Source organism: Falco biarmicus, chromosome 1 (assembly GCF_023638135.1).
Source record: "Falco biarmicus isolate bFalBia1 chromosome 1, bFalBia1.pri, whole genome shotgun sequence".
NCBI lineage: Eukaryota > Metazoa > Chordata > Aves > Falconiformes > Falconidae > Falco > Falco biarmicus.
In genome coordinates, this window is record NC_079288.1 from 14,958,976 (window position 1) to 14,984,089 (window position 25,114).

Below are 25,114 nucleotides of genomic sequence, written 5' to 3' on the forward strand. Positions count from 1 at the left end.
GGTAGTAAAAACATACTTAAAGGCACTCCAAAAAACCTGTGCTGTAAGTTACTCCAAATAGCCAAGTCTTTCAAATACATATTCTTGACAGGTGGACTTTTTTAGAGGTACAGGATTCATTCAGGGAAAGAAAAGACTGAACAGAAGCTAAGAGATTTAATGTATAACTTTTGGGTGAGCCTGAAGAAAACACCTAGATTTAACTGTCACTAAAAGGTATTTTATGTGAAAGGGTTAAGCGACTTCTTCTTCATACCACACTTCAAAGGTATGCTTTATTCACATCTTGCTCAGCTGCCAAATGCAGACCTCTCCAGAGCTCCTTTTTCAACCATAGATGTCCTAAAAAGCCTTTTAATGTTGCGTTCTAATCACACCCTCAAGCATGTGCGCCATTATCACTCATTCTTTAAAAATCAGAGCTAAAAGCAAAACTGATTACTGCAAGAAATCTGTCTCCTTGAACAAAAATTGATTCAGAATATCTTACTTAAAAGAAAGGATAGAAAATTAAAGGGATACTGTTATGGTTAATCTCTTTTAAAATGTTTAATTTGCCTTCCTTCATGGAAGCTTAAAACTGAAACTGCTTTCCAAATCAAATTTATTTCCTCATTTACACAAAATTTTCTGGCTATGCTTGAGACCTTTTATTTACTTCTCAACTGCCTATATGAACCACAGCTAGAGTAAGTTATTACACTATTTTGGACAATTATACGGATATGTTTTTTAATTCCATAAAAGCAATTTTTTTTTCAGTCCATGGCATAGTTCTGTGAGGTCTATGATGTTCATAAATAAATACATGCCTATTAAACATATAAATCTCCATGTATTTTTGTACTTATTCTTTTAAAATGTATACCACAGTTACATGAACTACTACATTCCTGGCCCAATTCACTGACCTCCATTCCCATTCCCACTAGCCAATGAAGGAAAACCCAAATGAGAAACCTGCTTCTCCATGTCCAACAAGCCTCCAGGCTCTGGCACAGTTCCTAGAATATTTTTGCACCTCTGTAGCAAAGTAGGTTAATAAAGTCTCTGGTCATATCCTCTAGATGGATACCTAGTTTCCTGCAATAATTATCCCCAACATCTTAAGTTTCACTATCAGCTTTCCCTTGTACCTCTCATCCTCCCATAGCATCCTCTCCCTGGGGTGGAAGGACAGGGACAAAACAAAACAGGGGGGAAAAAAAAAAAAGTGACTAAACTTCTTTTTGCCTCATTACCCCAAAGAAACTGCACAATAATCCCTGTGAAACAGCACTGCATCCTCATCTCAATTAAAATCTCAGTACTTCATCTTCCAGGTTAACTCTATTGTATTTCAGTCATTCATTTTTTTTTCACCACTATCATGTTTGGCTGTTTGCCAGCATATGAAAAACTCAGAAGAGTATTCAAACAAAGTCTGCAACAAATATTTGAAACACAGTCCTTCACTCCAAAGTAATTACACTCCAGTATCCTCTGCTACCACCAAGGGAAATAATTGTATCTGCTAGTTAAGTATTAAGCCTCAGGACTTTGATACAGTCGTTGTATTAGGCTCACATTACCTTTTGATTTTAATAAGTACTGCTATTCATGTCCCCAAATCGGGTAGTAATGATAAATCTATGAACATTCATCAAGGTTTTTACCTGGAAGAGGCAAATCTTATTTACCAGCCTTTCAAGTTTCAACTTATATCCTGCCTGTTCCTTATCACAATATAAATATTTATTACAATAACACAGAATACAGTATCACAACTCAGAATACTTTTTAGTTGCCATTCTCTCTTCCATTCCCTTTACCAGAAATTATTTTAACTAACTGTATTTTTATTTATCTATCTTGCACGGGAATGGGTATTAGAATCACGTAACTTTAAAATATTACTTAAAATTTACATTAGGCTTATAAGGTACTGTAATTCCCAACACCAACATTTAACAATGGCCAAAGTAAACACTAACCAGAGACATCTCACCTCCTCCTCTACTGAATAAACCAAAGTGAAGAGCTGAGAAACAAAACAAACAGCACACCTGACAAAAGTTCTTTTAGTGCTATCTCTTTCAGAGATAATACTGCTTTTTCTCACAATGGCAAGTCAAACTGAAGATAATCCTTTATATATTTTTACAAGAGTGGTACAGACCCCAACTACATTAATGGCAACTTCCCTGCCATTGCATACAAGGCAACCCCAAATCAGCTCCTCTGATGCTTCCTCCGTACATTTTACTCCTGTGTAAAGATTTCTGTGTGACCAATACTGCATAGTCATTCCTTCTTTGAATTACTGCACGAACAGAAGGGACGTATCAAAACACAACTGTGAAATTAATTCATATCCTGTACAATCCAAAAGTCCAGAAGATGCTTTAGGGTTATGGGCTGGTTTTAAAATGTGAAAGTAGTGCTTTTTTATTTTAGTATATGTTAATGAAGATTTAAGAAAGACCTATAACTTTGCAAAGAAGAAAAAAATCAGGCTTGTATTTATTAACAGAGTTTAAAGAGACATCAGTCTCCCATTACCATGGTCCAGTGAAGTGAATGATCCTCTGTCACATACCATCGTCTCACACTGCTGTAAAAAATTCACCTATTTCCTTGACAGTCTCGATCACATTGGAACCATAACCTCTCCTTTCCATTAGATTCAGAAGGCAACTTCAGAAATATTCAGATATTAGAGTGACAGACTAAAATAGACAGGTAAATAGTACATTTGAATTAACAGCCTGCCGAGAGCGATACAAGATGTTTTAAAATTCCTTCATGTCTGCAATGGGCAGAATGTGTAACCAATGCAATTCCTCATCTTGTTGAAAATTCTGAGAGATCATTTGGCTTACCACTCAAATGCCTGAAACACTGTACAATTTGCAATGTCTATAATGTCTATTTTCAAGTAAAAGAAGTCCTTGTGTGTGTGTGTGTGTGTGTGTATATATATCTAAAGTAAGTATCTGCTTGGTGTTGAGCATTTGGCAGTCAGCACTGTTCTCGTCAACGTTCAAGTCCTTTCACGTTCACCTTCTACCTCTGTAATGCTTCCCAAGGCTTACCATCACCCCCTTTCTGACTGTGCCCAACTATATGACCATTACTCAAACAAGTAATCAGGGTTTTCTGCAACGACGGGACAGCATCACTATGCCAGTATTATATCTAATGCTTATCTGAAGCAAAGCATACCTTTTCAGATGATTTGTTACAGCCAGTAAATGAACTTCCAGCTTCAGAACTGAGAATTTTTTCCATTGCAAGTCTATCTGAATGTTTAATAATCGCATAATAATACAGGAACAAAATTAATGATCAATGTAAAAACAGTCATGACTGATTTCTGCTGGTCTCTATTTCTGACTTTATTTTTGTTTCCTTTTCCAGGATAATACTTTCAGATTGAAGTAGAACTGAGTAATAAATTCATTATAATGATCAATAACTGAAACACCAATCAGTAATGCCATCAACCATACCAAACCTTCTGAGACTAAAATATAAGTGTACTTCAGGTACAAAATGAAAGATGTTGCTGCAGCTCTGTTGGCTGATGTGCAGTATATTTTCTATTGCTAAACAGAACACATCACACATTTCTTTTACTGGCATTCACAAATAAAGGAGAGATCACTCAGAATGGTCTTGTTCCTTTAATTTCATCCTTTCATAATACTGATTACATTAGCTTTATGTCTTCCTTTGATACATTTGATCAGGGCCTGAAGGTGTGATACGCATACTGGCCACAATTAAAAATCCCTGGTTTAAGTTACAAAAGGTATCATAAGACAGAGTGGCAAAACTCAAAGGTTTATTGAAAGGCCTTGTCCCCTGTTCCTCTCCAAGTGTGGATGCTGGCAGGATGGCAACCCTACACACTGTTGAAAAGTTTAATTTTATATGTAATCTTAGATGACTCTTTAATATATTACAGGATCTTCAAGGGAAGTGTGTTTCTCCTCCCCCCCCCAAAAAAACAACAACCAAAACCCACAAACAACAAACAAAAACCTCAACAACAACCTGAATTATTATAAACCAAACTAATCTACATCCTACACAGCAGCTGTTGTGGTTTCACAACTTTATCCAAAGAAACAAGAAAGTCCAACCTGCAGGGCTCTTGTCTAACCTGTTGGTTTCAAAGCTGTATTTAGTTTTATATGATCTCTGTGAACTGACCTGAAAATCCTAATATATATTTCTCCATTCTGAGTCAGCCAAAAACCTTGTAATAACATAAATTACTACCACGGGTATAATTCCAGTCTTGGGACATTCTAAAGTAAAATACAGACTCCTCGAAGAAAACACAGAATTTCAAAGGGGAATTGAATTAATGTCTCTAAAACACTTTAAACCCAAAGTTTAAACAATAGTTCAGTATGAAATAAAAATTATTACAGAAGGATTCCCTTTACTGGGTCATATGATAGGTGACAAAATCTTCTTGGGAACAACTGTGGGCGTGATGATATATATACTTCTAATATTCAAATTACCAAACAACTGTCAGTTCTTAATGTTTCAGATGAGCAAACACTAGCACAAAAATGATAAGGTGACATGCCCAAGACAGAGATCAGAGAAAAAGCCACAAGCAGGCCAAGGCTGGTCCCGATTCTGTCAGCATTCACCTATTTTGCTTCAACTGCTTCAGAAAACAATAAACAATCCAAACCTAAAGAACATAAATGCTTTTCTCTTTCAGCAGGGGCAAAAGGAAAGCTGCAATTCAGATGGAGGGCTTGGGTAAGCATGTCAGTGCCCTCTCCTCAAAAGCACAGTAGAAGGCCTTAATCTTGACTTTTCATATACAATCAATGAGCAAATACACTCAGAAAAGCACTTTGATACCCTGAGCTATCTATAATAACGTTTTTAAAAAATGAATAAAAGGTACCTTCCACTTTATAATTAAAAACTGCTTTTACTTAAGCTGTTAGGTAGAACCTTATTCACTTGAACTAAATCCAGTGGCCTGTGGTAAAATTGATAGCAATTTTTAAAAAAATATTTTTGCCTATCACTATTGCTTTATGGCATTCTCTATGAGAATAGTTATGCATAAAGCCTGACAGCAGGCAGGATCTGTGCTAGTTGTTCTTTAGCCATTGACACAGAAGTATTCCGCAGAAGATGCACACTCCCTCCCAAGAAGCAGTATGGATCTATATGCAGAAAATAAATGTCTTGCTCTGTCGGACTATAAATGGCAACTTTTAATGGCTTTAATATTTAAACCTGAAAAGAATTCTAGCAGGTCTTAATTTCATATTCCTTTGTTCCAGTTCATGATCAGAATATTCACTTGTGAAGCAGCACTTGACAGAAGACTAACAATTGAGGACACTGTCACATGAATGCTACTTCAGGCGCAGCGGATGGGCTGCCACAAACGTGGCTGTGAAACTGCATCCTTAGTCAAACGCAGCTTCTACATTAAAACTGAGTCCTTCAAATCAGATATTTACTATACTTGTCAGCAAAGATGAGGCATATAAAAAAAAATAATCTGAAAACATCATGGATGGTAACAGTGAATTAATTTGCTCAATCCAAACCAGTGAAAGGAATAAGGGATGAGGAAGAGCAGTTTTGCCTATTTAAATTAACAGCAATTATCATGTGGGAGCTTCTCTCCCCAACAATTTGAATTCAGACATAAAAATAACGTAGACGCTAGTTATTACTCATTCTGTTTATTTCACTTTAAGAACTGGGTATTTATTGGATACAACTCCCCACTGCTTTTGTGTTTGGGTTTTTTTGTTTATTTTTTTTTTCTCCCTTACATATGCTGAACTACAAGAAAACATAAACCATTAAACTCCATTGTCCTTTAACCATACATCGTGTTAACAAGATCCGTTTCCAGAACGATGACTTAGAGGACATGTGCCCTTAACAAAACTATTGGCAGTTCTTCATTTTCCAAGACGTCACTTTCAGCCTGTGTCTATTCTTGTTTGTTCTGGCTATGTCCTTGCAGTTGAAACAGGAATCATGACTTGAAAAACGCTAATTGAAGGGAAGATTCCTCAATTCCATTAAAAAAACCCCAAAGAATGGCATCTCAATTTTTCTGGCATTGTTTTGACTGTCTTGATTAATATTTTTTTTAAATGTAGGCAAAGAGTTAAGAGCTAGTTTGCAGATGCACCTTCCTAAATTGTTAGCCACAGCTCAAGCCAGATGCAGTAACTGTTGAAGTTAAGGCATGCTTGGACCCTAAATATTCTATACAGTCTGCATTTGTAACCTTGTGCAGTAATACATTATGCATATTAATTTTATGAGTATCATGTCTTTCCATGACCTGTTTGATCCATGTCCCTTCAGTCAGTCAGAACAACAACAAAAAGAATAATTTTTGCTTCATCAACATACCCACAAGCTACAAATCAACATCAAGCAGGTCTCGTCTAGGGGATTTCAAAAGCACTTGGGGAGAACACAGGAGAGTCAGAAAGCACAAGGAGATTCAGAAAATTGTCTTCTTCATTTTAACTAAAAACACTAGCCTAGGAATTGATAAAATTAAGAAAGATGGATTGCAGACTGTGTGGAAATAACTGATATATTCTCTTCCTTCTTCCATAAAGTTTACCCGCAAGATATTCTCCCTCCAAATGAGAGATCTGAATTAAATAAGCCAACAAGAATTTACAGAAACATTTAAAGAAAAGTTATATTGCTATATGAGAACAACTTTTTTAACAATGCTTCTGTTCTGCTTACTGTGTAACCTCGGGGGGAGAAAAAGCTCTTATTTAGGGCTTTCAGATAGTTTGATATCGGTTGCCAAGGCCCTTTAAAAATAGAAGGCAAGAGGAAGCCAAAAAGGTACACTGTTAAAAGACAGAAAGACATACACTCCTGTTCAGAAGTCAGTGTACTGTGGGCTTCCACTCCAGACAGAAGTGCCATACATAAACGAAAAGGGTTCCAAAATGGACTGTGACATAACTTTTCCTGTATTTTCTGTAATAAAACTTAACCTATTAATTAGGAACCAAAACAGTTAAAAGAAAAATAAAATGGTTTTCAGTGAAACAAAATCCACTGACCCAGACCACATGCTAGACTCCCTCCTTCCTCATCTACCACTAGATTGGCTTTCAAGTCTCATTTGCAGAGCTCAAGTGCTAGCACAGATCTTGGCAATTACTTCACATGAAGATAGCTCATTTCTGAAAATTGCTACCACCTCTATGAAATAAGTTTTTCTATTCATAGAAAAATATTCAATTGCTACAAGGAATTATATTAAATAATAAAATGCATTATCTGAAATTAAAAACCCTATGCACACTTTCAAGAGAGAAGGGAAACTCAGTAGCTTTTCAGAAAAAGACTAATAATGTAGATCAAAGCCAGAATAACTACTTGACCATCAGTTCAACACCATCCTCAGCTTTATTGCTCCCATTAAGCAAAGGCTCTATTCTGACACTACATTTAGCTTACAAAATTAAGAAAACTATAAGAGCACCGCCTGGTGGTACCAGAATAATGAAGAAAAATATTGCCACGAAACCAGGAATAGGTTTAGGCTTAAAATTTGGAATAGCACCATTACAAAACGACAAAGAAACTAAAACACCAGTGTCTCTGGTGAGCAACTTTTTTTTCACCTATAAATTGTATCTGCATATGAAAGAGAACGAGGGAAAGAAAATCCTTCCCTAGAGTTCAAAGATTCCTACATTTCCCAGTATATTTTACTTTTCCACAAAATTTGCTGCAAGAGGTCTTGAACAGAAAGCTCTGAATTTATTGTTTTCAAATTACACATAAATACCATCATACCGTGTTCTAAGAAAATTAAAGAAATAACAGAAGAAAATTTACCTATGTACATATTCTATAAAATTATTCTTCTATATTCTGGTGTTATACTCAACATCATAAAGAGCAGAAATATTCTACTCACACACATATGCTTCCAAGCTTTTATAGAAAAACAGCACATCAGGAAATTAAAGAATGTACTAGTAGGACACACTGATTCCGTTACAGTCCTCATGATTAAAGCTCAAATTCTTACTAAGCACTTTTAAACTCTGTATATGGCCATGTTCCAAAGTCAGCCATAGCCACAGAAGTTATTTAATATCAAGGCTGACATAAGTCTGCCTTCCTTTATCCATCACTCTCACATAACAAAAGAAGACACAACTTTAAATACTAAATAAAGTCCAGATCGCTCTGGTGTTTTGGTGTATTGAATAGCAATGCATTTTGGTAAAAGGCTGTATTCACTAATGCAGTTTGTCTGGTCTCCTGTTCCCTCTGCTGTGAAGTTGTATGCACTTGTGCACTCCAAGGCTGTACTGCTACCACACTGTATGCACTCACACATTACACACCTGAGTTCAGTTGAATACAACTGCAATTTTTTTCCATGATTACTGAAACTCCCAGTAGACATTCTGTAGCAAAATTACGGAACTCTGAAACCTAGAAAAATGCGTTGACAATTTCACTGATCAAGGCTCTTTCTGTACTATAACAAGATATAGTAAAATATAACTAAGGATTGCCAAATGTTTCTGTAGAGCAGATGACTTTGCTCTTTTCTAGGTTACTCCTACAATGCACTACGGATGGAGCTCTAGTGATTTCCACAGGCAAACAGTATTTATTTTCTACAATTTAGCCCTTGTATGGAAACTCTATTGTCTTCATTTAAATATGCTGTTGATAAACTGCACTTCATACAAAGTACCACAGACAATACTGGAAAATAAGAAAATGGGGTGGAAGTGATGAAAAGGACAGTCAGAACACAGTGGGGAAAAAAAAGGCATAGAAAATGTGTTACCTATGTTATTTAAAAAGCATGGCTTACTGCTACAACAACATTAATTTTTATAACCCCTCTGTACTTAGACAGCAGATAATTGCTATGGTTGGTACCACCTTTAGCTACTGCCCCATTCACTACCCATCCCATCTACTACCACTTCCATTCACTTTTTCCTTGCTACTGCTTATTACAGTCAAATACTATTATCAATAAATAAATGCATTAACCACATAAACCTCTATCCTTTACATACCTATTTGTATTGCCTGTCATAAGCCACTTTCATTCAAGCACATACTACCTCACTCAGGGGTCTACTTTTACAAAATTGGATGTAATAGTTAGTTTGACTCACAATAAAGCAGAGCTTAGAGCATCTAGTGTGGTGTATTTTCAAATTGTAACACCAGGGCTTTATACATTCTAACTGCACTTAACTGTTTGTAGAACAGCTGAACACATCCACATTACACAACTTCGAGAGCAATAAAGCTTCTTCCTGTGTTTGAAAACCAACTTGCACTATTCCAACCCTGACAAGGTAACTGTCATCTTTGACAAATGTCATCAGTGAGATGCAAGAGTCAGTTCTGGCCCAGCCGGTGGGTATTCCACATGCAGCAGGGATTCTCCCATTTCCTCCATCCCGCATTTCCAGTTAGCCCATCCTCATCCTTTTCCTTCTCCTCCTAGAAGCTCGTGCTCTACAGCTCCACAGGCTTCTGCCCCCATACACTCCAGCACACACATCGCCGCAGTTATTTCCGTAACTGGTAACATGGGAGGAGATCTATACATCTCCAAACTCAACAGTTAACACCAGAGCTCATAAGTCTGTTCACTAGTGTAATCAAGACTAAAGCTGCATCACCTAAAATCATCATTTATTACTTTAAGGATTCCCCAACTTAACCGGTAATATAGGACAGGCTCAAACTGGCATAAATCCAAGCTACAGCTTGGATACTGAGACTGTATTCTGTTTACAGAAAAGGATCATATCATTGTAAATACCTGGTACTAAGCAACAGAGAACATAGTCATTGATCACAGCCATTAAATAATCTATTACAGAAATTTAAAATGGACACCAGCTATTAAGTACCAGGCATACTACATACTTGTATTTCAGACACAAAATCCAAACATTTTCAGATAATTACTCTCATAATAATATTTATAATGTAATCTTTAATCAAGTGCTTACTCTTAGATTCTAAAGGTTACAGAGGAAATTGCAGTTACTGAGCCAAGCTTCTTCTTATTGAATTCTTTTGACCAGAAATAAATGGTTTTTCAGTAAACCCTAGAAACTGTTCTGAGGACAAATCCTACTTTCTACATTACTTCTCATATTCCAGAAGGATTTTAAAATCTAAATTGCCACTGTATCATCTTATCCTCTGCTCCAAGGTCTTTCATTTTTCAACAATTCAACAAAGTAGCTAGCTCTATTCTTGGGAAGCCTCCAGAGTTAGGAAATAAGAAATCAGACTAACAGAAATCTGAACACAGCAAAGGTATAACCGACAAAGGCATATAAAAAAAAATATTAATTCATTCTTTGTCTCAGTTGAAATTCTATTTGGACCAGTTGGAACAGTCCTATAACATATCCTTGCTATGTAACATATCCTTGCTATGTACCCTTGCAAGTAACTGACATTGCTTCAGCACACCTTACAGCGAGTGCTGTATGGGAACACAAGCATTACCAAGCAATTGTGAACACGGGGAATGGTTGTAGGGGTGGCCACCACACAGTCAGCATGGAGAACACTTGTTAGACCAAGCAGAATACAGATGTAAACTGATGAAATGTTGCAACCCAGCTGTACACTCCACCCAACTAAATTATCCCTGGGTCATGCAAGCAGACTGTAGCATTCCCTATGTGCCTTTTCAATCTTTCAAGAACAGAGGAAAATTTTTTACATTCTGTGTAAAAAGAGGACTCAACTGCTCCACCGCAACTTTTCTTATTAAGAAACCAAAGACACCCTGCGCTTAAGTACCCAAAACTTCCACATAAAAAAACTTGGGAGGTAGGTCTTGTTGGTGCACAAAATTTAGTAGTAAAGGTACTGCTTGGTATTTGCTTACAAACAACTCAGGCAAACAGGACTTCAAAAGCTAACCCTCAAATACAGAACACATGGGTCTACTTACTTACAGGTGCCTACAGAAATAGTTTTAACTGAAAACACAGTATTATTCTCCTAAACATCTCCCTCCATCGTAAAGCTTATTAATCTCTGTGCAGTTCCGCAGACTGTCAGCTTCTCAATTTTCTTGTTTTCTAACACTTAAATTACAATTATTTTTTAAAATGGCATATTAAAAAATTCCACAAACATTACCACTTATATTAACAAATTGTTGTTCTTTTTAATATACACAAATTCAATTTAATTGAGCTCTACACAACTTTAAGCTAGCTTTTCTCATATGAAAAGCTGAATGTTATGTATTTCCAGACTAGAAGGCAGAACTTTCCAGAGGATTAAAGATACATGAGACCCAGATACAACTATTACAAGTCATCAAAAAACACTTCAAACATATCCCAAAGGCTTCCTTCTACTTTACCTCCCCACAGCTATTTTCACTCTCAATCCCATTTTCCCCCCAAGAAATCAAGCAGCCTCATACAACACACACACTTGTTACTTGCCTTTATTTACTACTCTTACTTGATCACATACAATTGGTAGGAATGCTTACACCTTCACCCATTTATAAACACTAAAGGCACTTGTGTTTGTGGATTAGTGAAATCAACAATTTAAACACTCTCTTAAAAAAAGGTGAAAGAGCATGTCGGGGAGAAAGGGAGAGAAGAACATCTGAAACATGCCTTCTGAAAAATCAGTATTAGGTTGTAGTTCAGTCACAAGCTGTTCTGCTGTAACATTTGCAGAATTCAGAGAAAAGAGAAAACACCGAATGCTACCATGAACTAACTGTATTATCAGCATAGTGGCATGTGGATACAAACAAATCAAGATTTGCAGGTGCTGCAAAACTACATGCATTTCAAGTGACCTGTGAAATGCTGACCTTGGCATAATTTACAGTGAACTGATTTATCCAAAATGGTCCTCACCCAACTTTGAGAAAAAAACAGGTTATCCACATTCCTTCTTTCTTGCATCATCTTACAAGACAATAATGAACAATCTAGTATATTACTTGGATAGCATTTCACCTAATTCCCAACGTCTAATTTAAATGCAAGGATTATTATATCCATTTCATTTAATTCGGCACATTTGGGGACTAGTCATTTAAATGTTAACAGAATTTTTCTTTTCATGAAATTAAAAAAACAAACCAACAACCCAACTTAAACATAAAAGCTTTACAAAATTTCCCATATAAAAAAACTGGAAAAGGTCACTGTTCTACTATATTTCTTCACAAATAGAGTCAGAATCCAATTTAGATAAAGCAATTCTTTAACAAATACTGACATAGTGATTAAAGATAATCACCTGCATATCCTTAAATTGTGATGGTAAGTGTGGAACACAATACACACTCTGCTCTGTAATGTGCCCATTGCCAGTATTGCCTCTTTCGCCTTAGGCATCCTCTTGGTTTCCTCCAAGAAATAACTGAATAAAAACAACTTAGTCTCTTTCTGAGGAAATCACTGCCTATCTGCATCAGACGCCCCAGACAACAGAAAAACTCACTGAAGTATAACACAAAAAGTGGAAAACTGTTGTGGTTTAACCCCAGCCAGCAGCTCAGCCCCAGCAGCTGCTCACTCGCTCTCCCCGGGTGGGATGGGGGAGAGAATTGAAAGAGTAAAAGTGAGAAAACTTTTGGGTTGAGATAAAGACAGTGTAACAGGTAAGGCAAAAGCTGCATGGCAAGCAAAGCAAAATAAGGAATTAATTCACTGCTTCCCATCGCAGGCAGGTGCTCAGCCATCTCTGGGAACACAGGGCTCCAGCACGTGGAACAGGGACTTGGGAAGACAAAGAACCATCACTCTGAATGTCTCCCCTTTCCTCCTTCTTCCCCTAGCTTTATATGCCAAGGGATCCCCTTGTTTCCCCTCCCAACGCCTTGTGCACCCAAGCCTACTCACTGGTAGGGTGGTGTGAGAAGCAGAAAAGGCCTTGACTCTGAGTAAGCACTGCTCAGCAAGAACAAACCATCTCTGTTCAGATCACCACTGTTTTCAGCACAAATCCAAAACATAGCCCATGCTAGTTACTATGCAGAAAATTGACTCCATCCCAACCAAAACCAGCACAAACCCCCAAAAAGCCAGTATTCAATGCAGTGCTCCTGTCTGGACTGGTTCTGTCCAGCATCCACAGCCTGTTCGAGACAGGCAGCTAGTAGTAAAGAGACCCTACCCTCTGCTTGCTACTAGTAGTAAAGAGCTGAACAATGAAAGGTGACATTATTTTTAAAAATGTCATCCATAAGAAGTCAGGCAATTACAATGACATTTATATCACAGCTTCTAATGGAAAGTGTTTGCATACTGGAATTAGAATGAACTAAACAATGTTAATCTTTTCTAACTGGAAATTTCTGTTCACTTTTTTCTGTTACAGTCTATGTAGATAAAGCAGATGCATCATTTGAATGGAAAAGCCTCATATTTGAGGTAAATATGAGTGAAGATCATCAGCAACGCTAAACACAACAGTCAATACAGACAGCCCAGTCTTCCAAATATTCTGGAAGGAATTTTTTTTAAAAAACCTCTTTCTGACCATTTTATTTATTAATTTTAAACACTTCTGTTGCCTATTACTAAAAGCAAATTTAACTACACCAAAAATCAACATATCATCTTGTCGATTTTTTCCACTCTTAAGAAAAACCTTGATTTATATTCGTGATTTGTACTGTTGTTGCATCTTAGCCAGCTGTAGCACCAGCACTTTAAAAGGCTCTTTGGATTTGTCTTGGATTTGCTTAGTTTGAATGTTTTTGTAGGGATCGTCTCTCTGGATAACATTATTGGTGTGGATTATTCCTTCCAGAGCCTCTTTATCCAATTCTGGTGGATATTCTGTTCACCTACCAGAGATGCCACTTCCCGTTTGCAGCTCTCCACTTACAGTCTCATTCACAATGAGAGCACCAGGACAAACTTTATAGGGTCCTTTTGTATTTTTTTGATCAGTAACAAAAAAGTAATTTTAGACCAATACAAAATATCAGATTAAATAGTTTAAATCAAACTGCCCATCTAAATGCTAATTAACATGGGACATTTTCCTCACATTCAAGTACTGCCTTCCACTAACAGGTGAGTTTTGAGGGAATGGAAAAAGATCATGACACAAACAGCTTTAGCTTAGAAAAAAAAAATCTCTTACACCAAAAGTGATAAAGGATTTCTTAAAATACATTTTCATAATTCAGTTTTTTCTAAACTTTTCATGCTTACCAGACTGGACTTTTGCATTATTATTTGCATTAACTATGCAAAACATGATCATAGTTCGCAGCAATATCAGACATCAGAAAGGGAATTTATCCTGCCATTATTCATATTTTTTGAGGCTGTAACATCCTTTTATTTTTTTTCCTAATATACATTCGAGCAATTTTGTCCAAAAAAAAATATCTATATTGCGTAGTTGCTCAGCATGACAAGTTCCTTTAAAGTAACAGGAGATTATCGGTTTATCCTGGAAACATCTTTCCTGCTGCTGTGCTTAGTATCAGTATAGTGATAAAACCCTCTCAAAATAGTTCTAGGGTCCAGGAAACAATCAATTGCACAGAAAATTCTTTCAATTTTTACTTAGCAATGACTTTAGTGATTTCAGGCCTTTGAAGGCCAGGAACAAACAGCAGATTTAGGCTAAATTATTTCTGCCTTTAAAAGTTACAGCAGCCTGTACATAATGTCCTATCTCAACGTTAACAGCCCAATTATTTGAAATGTTATACGGCTGTTTGACTTTCTGAATAAAAAGTATTAGAAGCAAATACATGAAAAAACACTGTGATTTCAAATAAGTGTAAACCAGGGCTTCAAAAAAAAATAATTCATATACTTTTTTTCTATTGTCATTTGTAACAGATTTCCCACAGAGATGCCTTTTAACATGGTTTTGATGATAATAAAACAGATTGCTTGATTTCACAATCTTTGATGAATGACAATAACTTTTCAAAATTAGACACATATAAAACAAATGCAATCCCCACACACCTTACAGAGTCATAGATTCTTATCCTGCTGGAGTTGATACATCCCAGCCAACAAGACAGTTTCATAAAATTTCAGCAGCAGTGTTAACAGCTTGAAACAGCAACAAAAGTAACCATTCCCTGTCTACCTCCACAGAAGTTGCAGTCCCTCTTCACTGGTATAGGAATCCTGCATGAAAACAGCATGAGCACTTCTTGCAGAGGTATTAAGGCTTTACCCCTCACTCCAAAACCTATGAGCCTCAGCATGTTCAACAGATATTATTATTATTATTATTATTATTATTATTATTATTATTATTATTATTAATCCCACCAGATGGCAGCAGCATGTTTCCCCAGCAAAACAGGGAGCACTTCTGCAAAGGACAGCTCCTTATTCTTAGAATATACACAAGCCTTCCAAAAATCCGAAACACCATCTGAAACATGGGACACAGTTTGTCGCCGAAACTAAAATCTGGATTTTTTTCAACGCATTAACAGCAAATACTTAAAGAGCAAATTACTCTGTTTTCAGCAAATTAGGTATGCAACTTGGCCCATGGCAATTTGCCAAATCTGCAGACCCTGGGAGAAGGTACCTACACATCCCTTCCTGCTTCAGCAACTCCCCCTGCCCCTTTTTGTCGCAGTTCAGAAACATCAAGTTCTGGCACTGCATTAATATTCACATCTTTACTCTATGTTAAAGCACAATGAAAATGGATAAATATAGCAATTTAATGCTGGTTGTTCAAGAGATTCTTTTCTACTTTGCCAGCCTGAGTTAAGTTCAGTTTAAAATCTATGTGTCAAGGACAGTTGATTTAAAACGTAATGGTGACTAGACGAGCAAGGATGCAGTTTGTGTACACAAATTCTAGTGGCAGCAATACAAACCTGCATGAGTTAATAATGAAAATGCTGAAGCATGATGCTTTGGCTCTTGATGAGTGAAAAACTCCAGCAGCACATTAGCTACCTCAAAACATCATAAAGTACCAGACAAATGAACTAATGACAAATGCTAATTCAACTGCCAAGTCAAAATCTTTGTCAGTAAGCTAACGGGAAACTCAATACCACACACTCCTGATTACTTATTTGACAAGCTAAACTCAACTGCAGGGTAAGTTGTATCTTTCTAGACAATGCAATGACATATCTGAGTAGCAAGATGAAAGACTCACTTCTTCAAATACTCAAACTGTAGCATAACATCTACTTCCCTCAGAAGTACAGATAGGAACTTTTCAGTTATCTGTTAGTGCCAATACATGCTCAGAAAGAGAAACAGATAAGCAACAGAAGCCTTATTCAAAATTAGCTTAGGCCTTATGTTGCTGAAAACTGTGTTACGCATGCATCAAAGTATATGTTTTTCATGTCTAAGGCAACTTAACCTGCAAATATCCAAAGCAACGTTTACGTTCAGTTGCATTATCTCACATGGCTAAAATTAAATTACATGGGCATTCTTTCACGTTTTGAATGAAACCTAAAATTCAGTTTAATTATTGCTTACAGAGTCTTAAATTCAGTCTGCATTCACTTGCAGAGGTTAATATGAAACGCCAAAAGCCTAACAGTGACCACTGAATTTAAATATATGTAAGCAAAGAGGAACTAATTTCAACCAATTACATTCTCAGTCTGTGTAGCCTGACGGCTTTACCTTAGGAGATCTGACCTCCAAGCTTCTGCTTTAAACACCCTCCCTCTATTTTTTTCCCCTTTCTTTTCCTTTTTTTTAAGCTGTTGTTACCTTGAAGTAAAAGCTGGAGTTACAATTTTGCAAGCATTGGTCCCACCAGTGGCAATTCCTACTCGGGTGGACACGTTGCACAGTCAGGGGTGCCAGGAAGGGTGGACACTTTTGGCCCCATTCTGTCACTCAAGAGCAGACCTTTCTTCTTCCTACACCTCTTTTTTTTCCCCTCAGTGCTCTTAATGATATTATATTTAAATATGCAAGCTTGACCTTTTATTCTACTGAATATTACGAAAGCAGATCTCCCTCTGCACCCTATGTTGTGGCAAAGAGAACCAAGAAAATAAAGACCTAGTGTATATATATATATATATATATATATATATATACATACATATACAGGTAAACAAAATGCGTGTACCAAGCAATAACAAGGTCTGATCTTACATAACAATCTAAATTTAAGCAAGCCTGTAACAATTAAGTTAAAAAAACTCCACACTTATCCAAAAAATACATGAACAGATGGAAACACCCTTAGATATATATTTTTTTTACAGCAGATATCTTGTCAGTTTCCATTCTTTTAAATCAACTTTTTAATACCGTACCATAGCAAGAAGACAGCAATGCTAACTGTACAACAGCACCCCTCCGACTTTGTAAACTTAGCATTTAAATTAACTCCCTAGGCCTTCTGAGTTAAGGGACGCAGGGTCAGCTGTATCATCAGCCTAAGTAAGCCTAGTTTGTGCAGCTTGCTCGGCCTTCTTAGAAAACATGATTTTATGGCAAGCACTGCTCTGGTTCTGAGTGACCAACTTCAAGGGTCGGTACAATGGAGTAACATGTCTTCCTCTTCTGAGGCCTGTCCTGCAAAAGCACTTTGCCACTGTATGCTGGTACAGGCTACAATCCCGGGCACAAAGTACTCCTATCTCAGTAAAAGTAAAGTGCAGACAGTAGCTAAAGCAAAACCCCTTAAGCACCACAGAAAGTCTTGTCGGCTGAATGCTGTGGAAAGTTCTGCAGGGACACGATGCAGCCGCACGCTTCAAACTTTGTGCTACAGGAAGTGTGCTGGCTGCCACACGCCTGCCCTCAAACACAGCGCCGAGGCAGCTCTCCTGTTTCTAAGGGACATTTCAGAATACGGTAAACTGACAACCATTTCTTAAAAGAAAAAGGAGAAAAGAAAAAAATCATGCCAGTTTTGCTTCAGTGATCCTGAACGGCAATAATCACGTACGTTCTGTTAAGGTGGTCACAAAATACATTAGAAGAGATTACACTCCGCTGACAGAATCCTCTGAAATAGCAGCTGGGGGAATAAAAGGACTGTAGGCAGTACTACAGTGAGACAGAAAATCCCATTTACATTTATGAGAGGAGAGCAAAGTTCAGATACTCTGTTTCAGGTAGCATACAGCATACTACCGCAGGTCAAACAGTCTCCTAGACAAAGATCTTGACAGGTGACTGAAGAAGGAAGACATTTTCATACGTTTTTAATTTCTAACTCTCAAGTCAGGTCAAAACATATATTCTAATGCTTATTTGTTAACCTGAAATTTTAGGAAGTACAGCTTAGCTACACTGAATACATATTCTATAGCAAGTATATAAACATGTTGCATTTGTCTCAGAAGAGAATGACGTTGTGGCCTGTCAGTCAGAGGTTGCTCTTCAACACTCTAAACCTCGTTCTGCCAACAAAAACAAGTGAAGCCAACTTTCTAAGAACAGAGGAGAACCAGTAAAAAAGAAAATAAAAAATCATAGTAAGCAGCTTTCTTGCATTCTGATTTAAATGACAAAACCAAGAATGAATTATGATCTGGTAAAAAAATGAAAAGGAAAAATCGGTTCAGTTGGTTTTTTTTTCTTTACTCACCAGACAACACCAAAGGCTCCATATCCAATAGGTCTGTCCGGCTCAATATCCAGTTGCTGTTGTGGATGTTGTGAGTGCTGATGATGGTGCGCTTTAACTGCAGCAGCTGCTGCAGCTTGTACCTGAGCTGGGGCTGCTGCAGCTGGTCCAGGGGCCTGACCCGGTGCCGGTGATGGGAAATATGGCTGCTGCTGCCCTGGGTTTAACATTGCTGCGGCCGCGGCCGCAGCTGCCGCGGCCGCAGCTGCCGAAGAGGCATGCTGCTGTACGGGATGTACCGCAGCTGCAGAGCCTGGATGCAAGTGATGTTGAGGGTGGTGGTGGTGATGGAGGTGAGGAGGAGGGAGGTGAGGAAGGTGGTGGTGATGGTGGTGGTGGTGACCTGCTGCTGCTGCAGACGTACCGCCATTGTAAGCCGCCATCATTTTTGCGTTGGCTGTTGTGCCACAAAGAGACATTCAAAAAAATGCCCTTTGATTGGATAACAACTGGGTCAAGCTGTCATTTGGCCATAAAAATGAAATCTGCTACACTTTAAAAGAAGTTGGGTTTCATCATACACGGCCCACCTTTAAAAACATTGAGCTCAACTGGCCTTATCTCTTCGCGGAGCCAAACAATTTGGAGAATCTCTTCATGTGTGCGTGAGCCAGAGTGCACGAACCCTCTTCCCCCAAGAGTCCAGCTGTGGGTGGCTACTGAAACTCCATCCTTGGGCAACTGGGTTGGGTTTTGTTTGGGTTTTTTTCCTTCACTTTGTTGTTGTTGTTGTTATAAAAAAGAAATTCGGTAATCAATCCCCCTCCCCTCCAGAAGGAGGGTCTGGAGTCTCTCCCCTGGAACACCCTGAGAGGACTGGTACGTCTACCCCTTCCATTCCCACATCCTCTCCATTTATCCCCTCAAACCTCCCTGAGCGCCCGGGCACCTCCTACATAGCTCCCTCCTGTCAGACACCTGCTCCCTCAAATATCGCCAAAAAAAGAAACCACCAAAAAACTTGTGGAGTTTGCAACTTTTCCTGGAAGGCCTGAAACACACACAAGCACCCAGAGAAAGTGAGGAGGGACGGAGGAGTGAGGGGAGGCGGGCAAGGCGGGGGAGGGCAAAAGGGGGTGAGGGGAGATAAAAATGGGCGAGGAGGGGAGCGGGCCGGGGCGGGGGGCCGGGGGCGCGGGAGCGGCGGGGGTCGAGGGGGGCGGAATGGGAGCGGGGAGTGACAAATGAATGACAGGGCAGAGCGCGGGGCCGGGGATAAAGAGGGGCGAGGGGGAGGATGCGGCGGGGGCGGCGGCGGCGCGCTGACAGCCTGCCCCAGCGCTGGCGGCGGGCAGCGCCTCAGCGGGGGCGCCGGCGGCTGCAGCCCCCCCTGCGGCGGGGCGGGGAAGGACCGGGGCCGGGTGGGGGGAGGGGGTGTCCGCTGCGTGCGTGCGGCAGGCAGAGGTGGGGGGCGGCGGGCTCTCAGGCCCCCGCCGCGCAGCGCCGCTCCGCCCCCCGGCCGCCGCCGCCTCGGCCGCCCGACCCGCCGCCGCCGCCGCCACTCACCTCCTCACGGAGCCCCAGCGCGGAGCGCACAGCGGGCACGCGCACCCGGCCTGCCCTCCCCCCGCCGGCCCCCCCCCGCCCCCATGCGGGGCGCGCGCCCGACACCCGCCCGCAGCCAATCGGACCCGGCCCACCAGGCTCCGCGAGAGCCGCCCCCACCCAATCACCGAGCGGGACCCAGCTCGGCCGGCCCATAGGACTCGGCCGCTGCAGAGACTCCCTGACTCAGTCCCGCCCCCTTGACCCCCGCCGCCCAATCACCGCGCGCCTCCGCGCCCAGAGCTAGCGAGACCCCGCGAGATTCCCTCACCTCACACAACCCTCACCTCGGGTGGCCCCGCCTTCTTCACCTTTCCTGCCAATCACGCGGCGCCGCTCCAGCCTTCTGGCCAATTGACTCTTTTTCTCGGCCGAGTCCCGCCCCCGAGGCCTGCCTTTTGCCCAATCGCGGCCCCCTATCCGATCCAATTAGCCAATGAGGAGAAACGAAAGCCCGAAAAGGGGTTACTGGGCCAATAGTACTCGGAGGCGAAGCGGCGGCCTGATTGACAGCGTCGCTCACGAGTGATCAGCGGCGATGGGCGTTAAAGGAGCCGTGATTCCTCCAGTCGCAGTACGAGGCGCTGGAGAAGGAAGTTGCTGGTACGCCCGTCCGCATGTGGGCAGCTAGCCAATGGGAGGCGGGGAGCCGGCTGATGAGCGGCGGGAGGGGCCAATGGCGCTCCCGGGGCGGGGTGAGCTGAGGACGCGGCGGGGCGCGGAGGTCACCGTGGCCGCTGAGGGGAGGCGGCGGGAAGGGAAGCGGGATTTGTACCCCTCTGCTGGCGGGGTTCTCCTGGAGCCCTCTGGCCGGCCGGCCCCGGGGCGGCGGCGGAGCCCTCGGGGCTGCGCTGTCTGTGGGGCGAGCGCGCGGGGAGAGCGCGCGCCCCTCGCGTGGCCAAGCGCGGGAAGAGGAGCGCTGTTTCCTGAGGTAGATGTTTTTGCCTCAGCCCCGCGCTCCAGAGGAAGGTGATTACTAAAGCCGTCTTCCGCAAAAGGCGCTTGCCTAACATGCTTTAAAGGCGAGGGCTGGCCTCGAAATGTATGTGGGGTTTTTATTGGGTTTTTTGGGAGGTGATGGTGGTTTGGGGAGCTTTTCTGGTCGTCGCCGTCGCCCCCCTGCCACTTCAATTTGAAGGCTTTACATTAAAGTTATGAAGCAGCCTGATGCCAGAGAAAGTGCAGAGCGCTGGCCCTGAGGGCCCGAGCCCAGCCTGTGGCTCCAGCGGCCGGTGGGACACCCCATGTCACACTGGAGGGTGAGCTTCCGACCTCCCTTAGGTCAGGAGGGGGGAAAAAACCTAATCAAGAAGTTCTTAGATCTTTTCAGCACACTATACACAGCTACATACAGTTAGTAGCACACACTATAGCCGGTTCTGCTGTAAGTCAGTTTTCCTGAGGCTTGCTGCAGGATGCTCATTAACACCCTCAGAAGTTACATTTCAAATGCAAAGTATGCATTAGCCTAGGACCGAAATATTTTTTGCTGTTTGCTGTTCTAATTCACTTACACCATTAATCTGCACGCTTGGGGAATGCAATGTGAGTCTTTAAAGCATAAGTGTTCCTTAAAACTTTAGAGATTAATAAAAACCCGACAGTTTTAACACTACATTTTCTTGTCTGAATATTAATCATATCTGATTAATAGTTTTACTTCAGAAAAACTAGTTATTAGAGCCTTACTCATGATGGTGGCAGAGTTAAATTAATTGTGATGGTGATAAAGAGGTTCCTCTGTATGATTAAATTGGGTGAGCAGTTCCAAAGGAAATAAATGACTGAGTGAATTTGTATGTGCCCCTGACAGCCTTTCCTTGTCTGCATCTGGTTCCTGTCTGAATAGTGGTAAAACAGCTAGCAGAACTATGATGGTACAACTGCACTGCTGAAGTTTTACCAACAAATCCCTAATGGTACAATATCAAGTGCTTGTGATCTGTGTTTTCTCTCTCTCTAAAAACTGAATGTTATTAGATTTCTATATAGCATGGGGGAGAGGAGACTGTAAATGTGAAAGCCTGTTGCAATTCCTAAAACTGAAGTGTGAAATATTTTGAAGAATGGGTTTTGGATGCTTTTTGTCTGCTTTTTGAGAATTGTGAACAAATTGCAGGAATTAAGACAAGTTTCAAAAAGCAACAGAAACTGCTTTCATAAAGAAATGTTAGCTAATATTGCGGTCTGGGATTACAGTAGTTTTGCTGTTATGACACGGTTGTAAAAACAGACTTCACTTTTTTTTAAAATAAAAAGCAAAAGTATTTAGTGTACAGCCATTTTATAATAGTCTATGTTGGAAGAAGAAACAATATTTATTTAGAACTTGTATTTCTAGCTGTCTGGTTAAAACTTTTATTGAAGTTGATAACAAACTGCTAATGTGAGTACAAATATGGCGTGCACCAAGGATCCTTTGGTCTCTGCTTGCATTCAAGCTCTGGAGAGGTATGGTGTGGTGTGTGGGATGATGGAAGGAAACTGATACAAAGTAGGTTGGGTGGGCCTGGGCATAGGGAAGTGTTGTGTGGACTGGAAGGCTTTTAAAACTCTCCCGCACATTGCCATTATGAACTTCTTTCTTTCTCTATTATTGAAAAATTTGAAATTTCAAAGTAGTAAAATCGAGCAATTGCCTCATAATTGTCGTATGGAAACTTGCATTCTAAATGTATTTGCAGATTAATGTCTCTATAGCGCTCTTCAAGTCCAAATATAGAGTGTCATCTTAATATTTTTTTCCCAGTTAGTTAATTACTGAGTTAATTGGATCACATAACTTTAAACAATTGACTTTTCAGTAGAGTTTAATTTCTATTGGTGTATTTGCGGAAAAAGTCAGTCATCTTCAACTGCATGTTGTGAAGAAAAGGGGGAAAAAAAAGTTATCTTGTTCTTGCCATTGGACTGTAGTTGAATTTATGGTGTTAAGTGATATGGAAAAAGTCAGTCTTTCCTAGCATGAACTGAAGGGCTTGCAGTGACTGCTTATTGAGAAGTGTTCATAGACAATGTGCAGTTTTGGTGACTGATGTAGGAGCTTAATCTCTGTAGGCTCCTTATTGTTAAAGGGTGAAGAGGTATCTTGTATTCCTGTCTGGAGGCATCTACTTCAGGTGAGTCTGGACATCACCTTAACACTTCTTTCCCCATTAACACTATGGAGCCTTTAGAGAGAAGCTTCTGAAAGGCAATGTTTAATATTAAGCAGCGTGGCTTTACCTACTCATCTTTGCAGTGGATATGAAGTAATTTGGGTCTGGATCTCTGGTAGTGTATTTTAAAGCTTTGTGTAGCCGTCTCCCTTGGAGCAGCTTGTGTCCCTGCGAACCTGTTCTTTCAAGTATTGTGTGCATGAAAAGATGGGGATTGGATCCACTTCTCGTTAGGGTTTGAAGCATCTGTTTACACTTCCTCATGAGCAAACCAGTTGTCAATTAACCTGAGGGAAGTACAAGTTGAAGCTCATGCTGTTTCTTTATCCTTATTACTTTAAGGAAGAATTAACACAATGAGGATTGTACTCAGCATCTTTGCCATAGTTGAGGACATTATGTATGTGCAGCTTTCTGTTACAAGTTTTACATGATGCATTACAGTATCATGAGTGTTGCTTGTATTCTTATGAAAAACAGGCTTCTTTAAAAAATAATACCGTGGGTAAACCACTGAGAAAGTTTTGTATTGTTTATTGATGCCCCTTTTCTTTGTGGTCATCATCAAATATCAACCATCTCAAGTTTCTGGATAGAAATTATCTTTAGCAAATCTCAAAAAAGTAAACAGTTCCATCAGCTCAGTCTTCAGTCTGACTGTTTGCTTATGTGTTGCCAGCAGGTGATCTGCAGCAACACCTAGGTCCACTATTTGGTGAGCGGGATTAGTTGCTTGAACCAGAACACTATATCCAGTTTAAAGAGTTTCTTCCCACAGATTTTGTCTAAACTTACTGACTTCCTGTTGATTTGTCATACAACGTTTTTCTGTTAGCTTTAGTGAATCTAATCCATGGTGACTGTATTTTTGGCTGTACGTGAGTAAGTAGGTGTCTGTCTTAGAAATACTTTCAAAGTGTCATTAGACACTGTCACATAGATGAATTTTCAGCAGTGAGAGCAAAAGTAGTGAACTGGCTTGCAGTCCTGGAATTGTCACCAGTTTTCCTGACAACTCTCAACTGGACCACTACAAACCATGCTTTCCAGTTTCCATGTCTGTAAAGTGTAAGTAAAATCTGGGACCTGCTTTATTGCTCAGTTTGACTAAATGCTACGGCCATATTATCTATCTTTTATTTGAAGTTGAACCAGCTCTTTTCAATGAGGTGAGAGACTGGTGAGATGGCAGCTGAAGGGATACACTTATCTCACTCGTCCATATGGAAGTTACGTCAGGTGCCAGTGTTGAATGACCCACCCTAGCAAGTCTATCTTCCTTTGGCACTGGGTTTGTAAACACTTTTAATTGGTGTCCCTGGCTTCTGTGATGCTGTGAAACTTAAAGACTGTCAGTTCAGCTGGTTTTTAGACACTTTATGCTATGAAAGTTAAGGGGGACAAGATTCAGTTGATTCATATGGAGGTGTGTTCAAGGAAAAACTACCTTTTAAAATAATATTAAGGAAACATGAAACTTGCAAAGTGCTCAGCTTCTGAATATCCTTTGTTACCTCAGTACATGTCTGTTACTTGCAAGTGTTAACCTATTATATGAATCACTGCTACTTAGAACAGGGCTGCAGAAGGAGTTAATCGTGTGCTATTGTAAGTCAGTGCTTCCTTGTTATTTAATGCCTCTGTCTAAGAAGCATAAGGCTGCTGAGGGGGAGCTCGTTACAGAGTTGGCTCGTATAACTTTGAGCAAGAGTGTTTTGTGAGTAGCTCAATGAGCTTGAGCTGCTTGATGAACGAGTTGGCAA

General features: G+C 40.2%; 2 protein-coding genes across 12 annotated transcripts in view; one reads left to right on the forward strand and one right to left on the reverse strand.

Annotated features, from left to right (window-relative positions):
• The window catches only part of NLK (nemo like kinase), a 67,013-nt gene extending 46,769 nt beyond the window's left edge, over positions 1-20,244 (reverse strand). The window contains exons 1-2 of one of the 4 annotated variants that reach the window (XM_056326897.1): positions 20,155-20,219; positions 18,610-19,639 (exon numbers count right to left, since the gene is read on the reverse strand). In XM_056326897.1, the coding sequence (XP_056182872.1) occupies positions 18,610-19,067 (458 nt within the window). In that variant the 5' untranslated portion in view covers positions 19,068-19,639; positions 20,155-20,219. Of the gene's footprint in view, positions 1-18,609 lie in introns of all 4 variants that reach the window. The other 3 variants (XM_056326898.1, XM_056326896.1, XM_056326899.1) reach the window with 3 other exon arrangements.
• Positions 20,245-20,682: 438 nt separating this feature from the next.
• The window catches only part of LYRM9 (LYR motif containing 9), a 41,711-nt gene continuing 37,279 nt past the window's right edge, over positions 20,683-25,114 (forward strand). Inside the window, exons 1-2 of one of the 8 annotated variants that reach the window (XM_056326914.1) lie at positions 20,950-21,162; positions 22,535-22,644. Coding sequence is in view for 2 of the 8 variants with exons in the window: in XM_056326911.1 (XP_056182886.1) it covers positions 20,811-20,888 (78 nt within the window). In the remaining 6 variants the exon portion in view is untranslated. The other 7 variants (XM_056326918.1, XM_056326911.1, XM_056326915.1 and 4 more) reach the window with 7 other exon arrangements.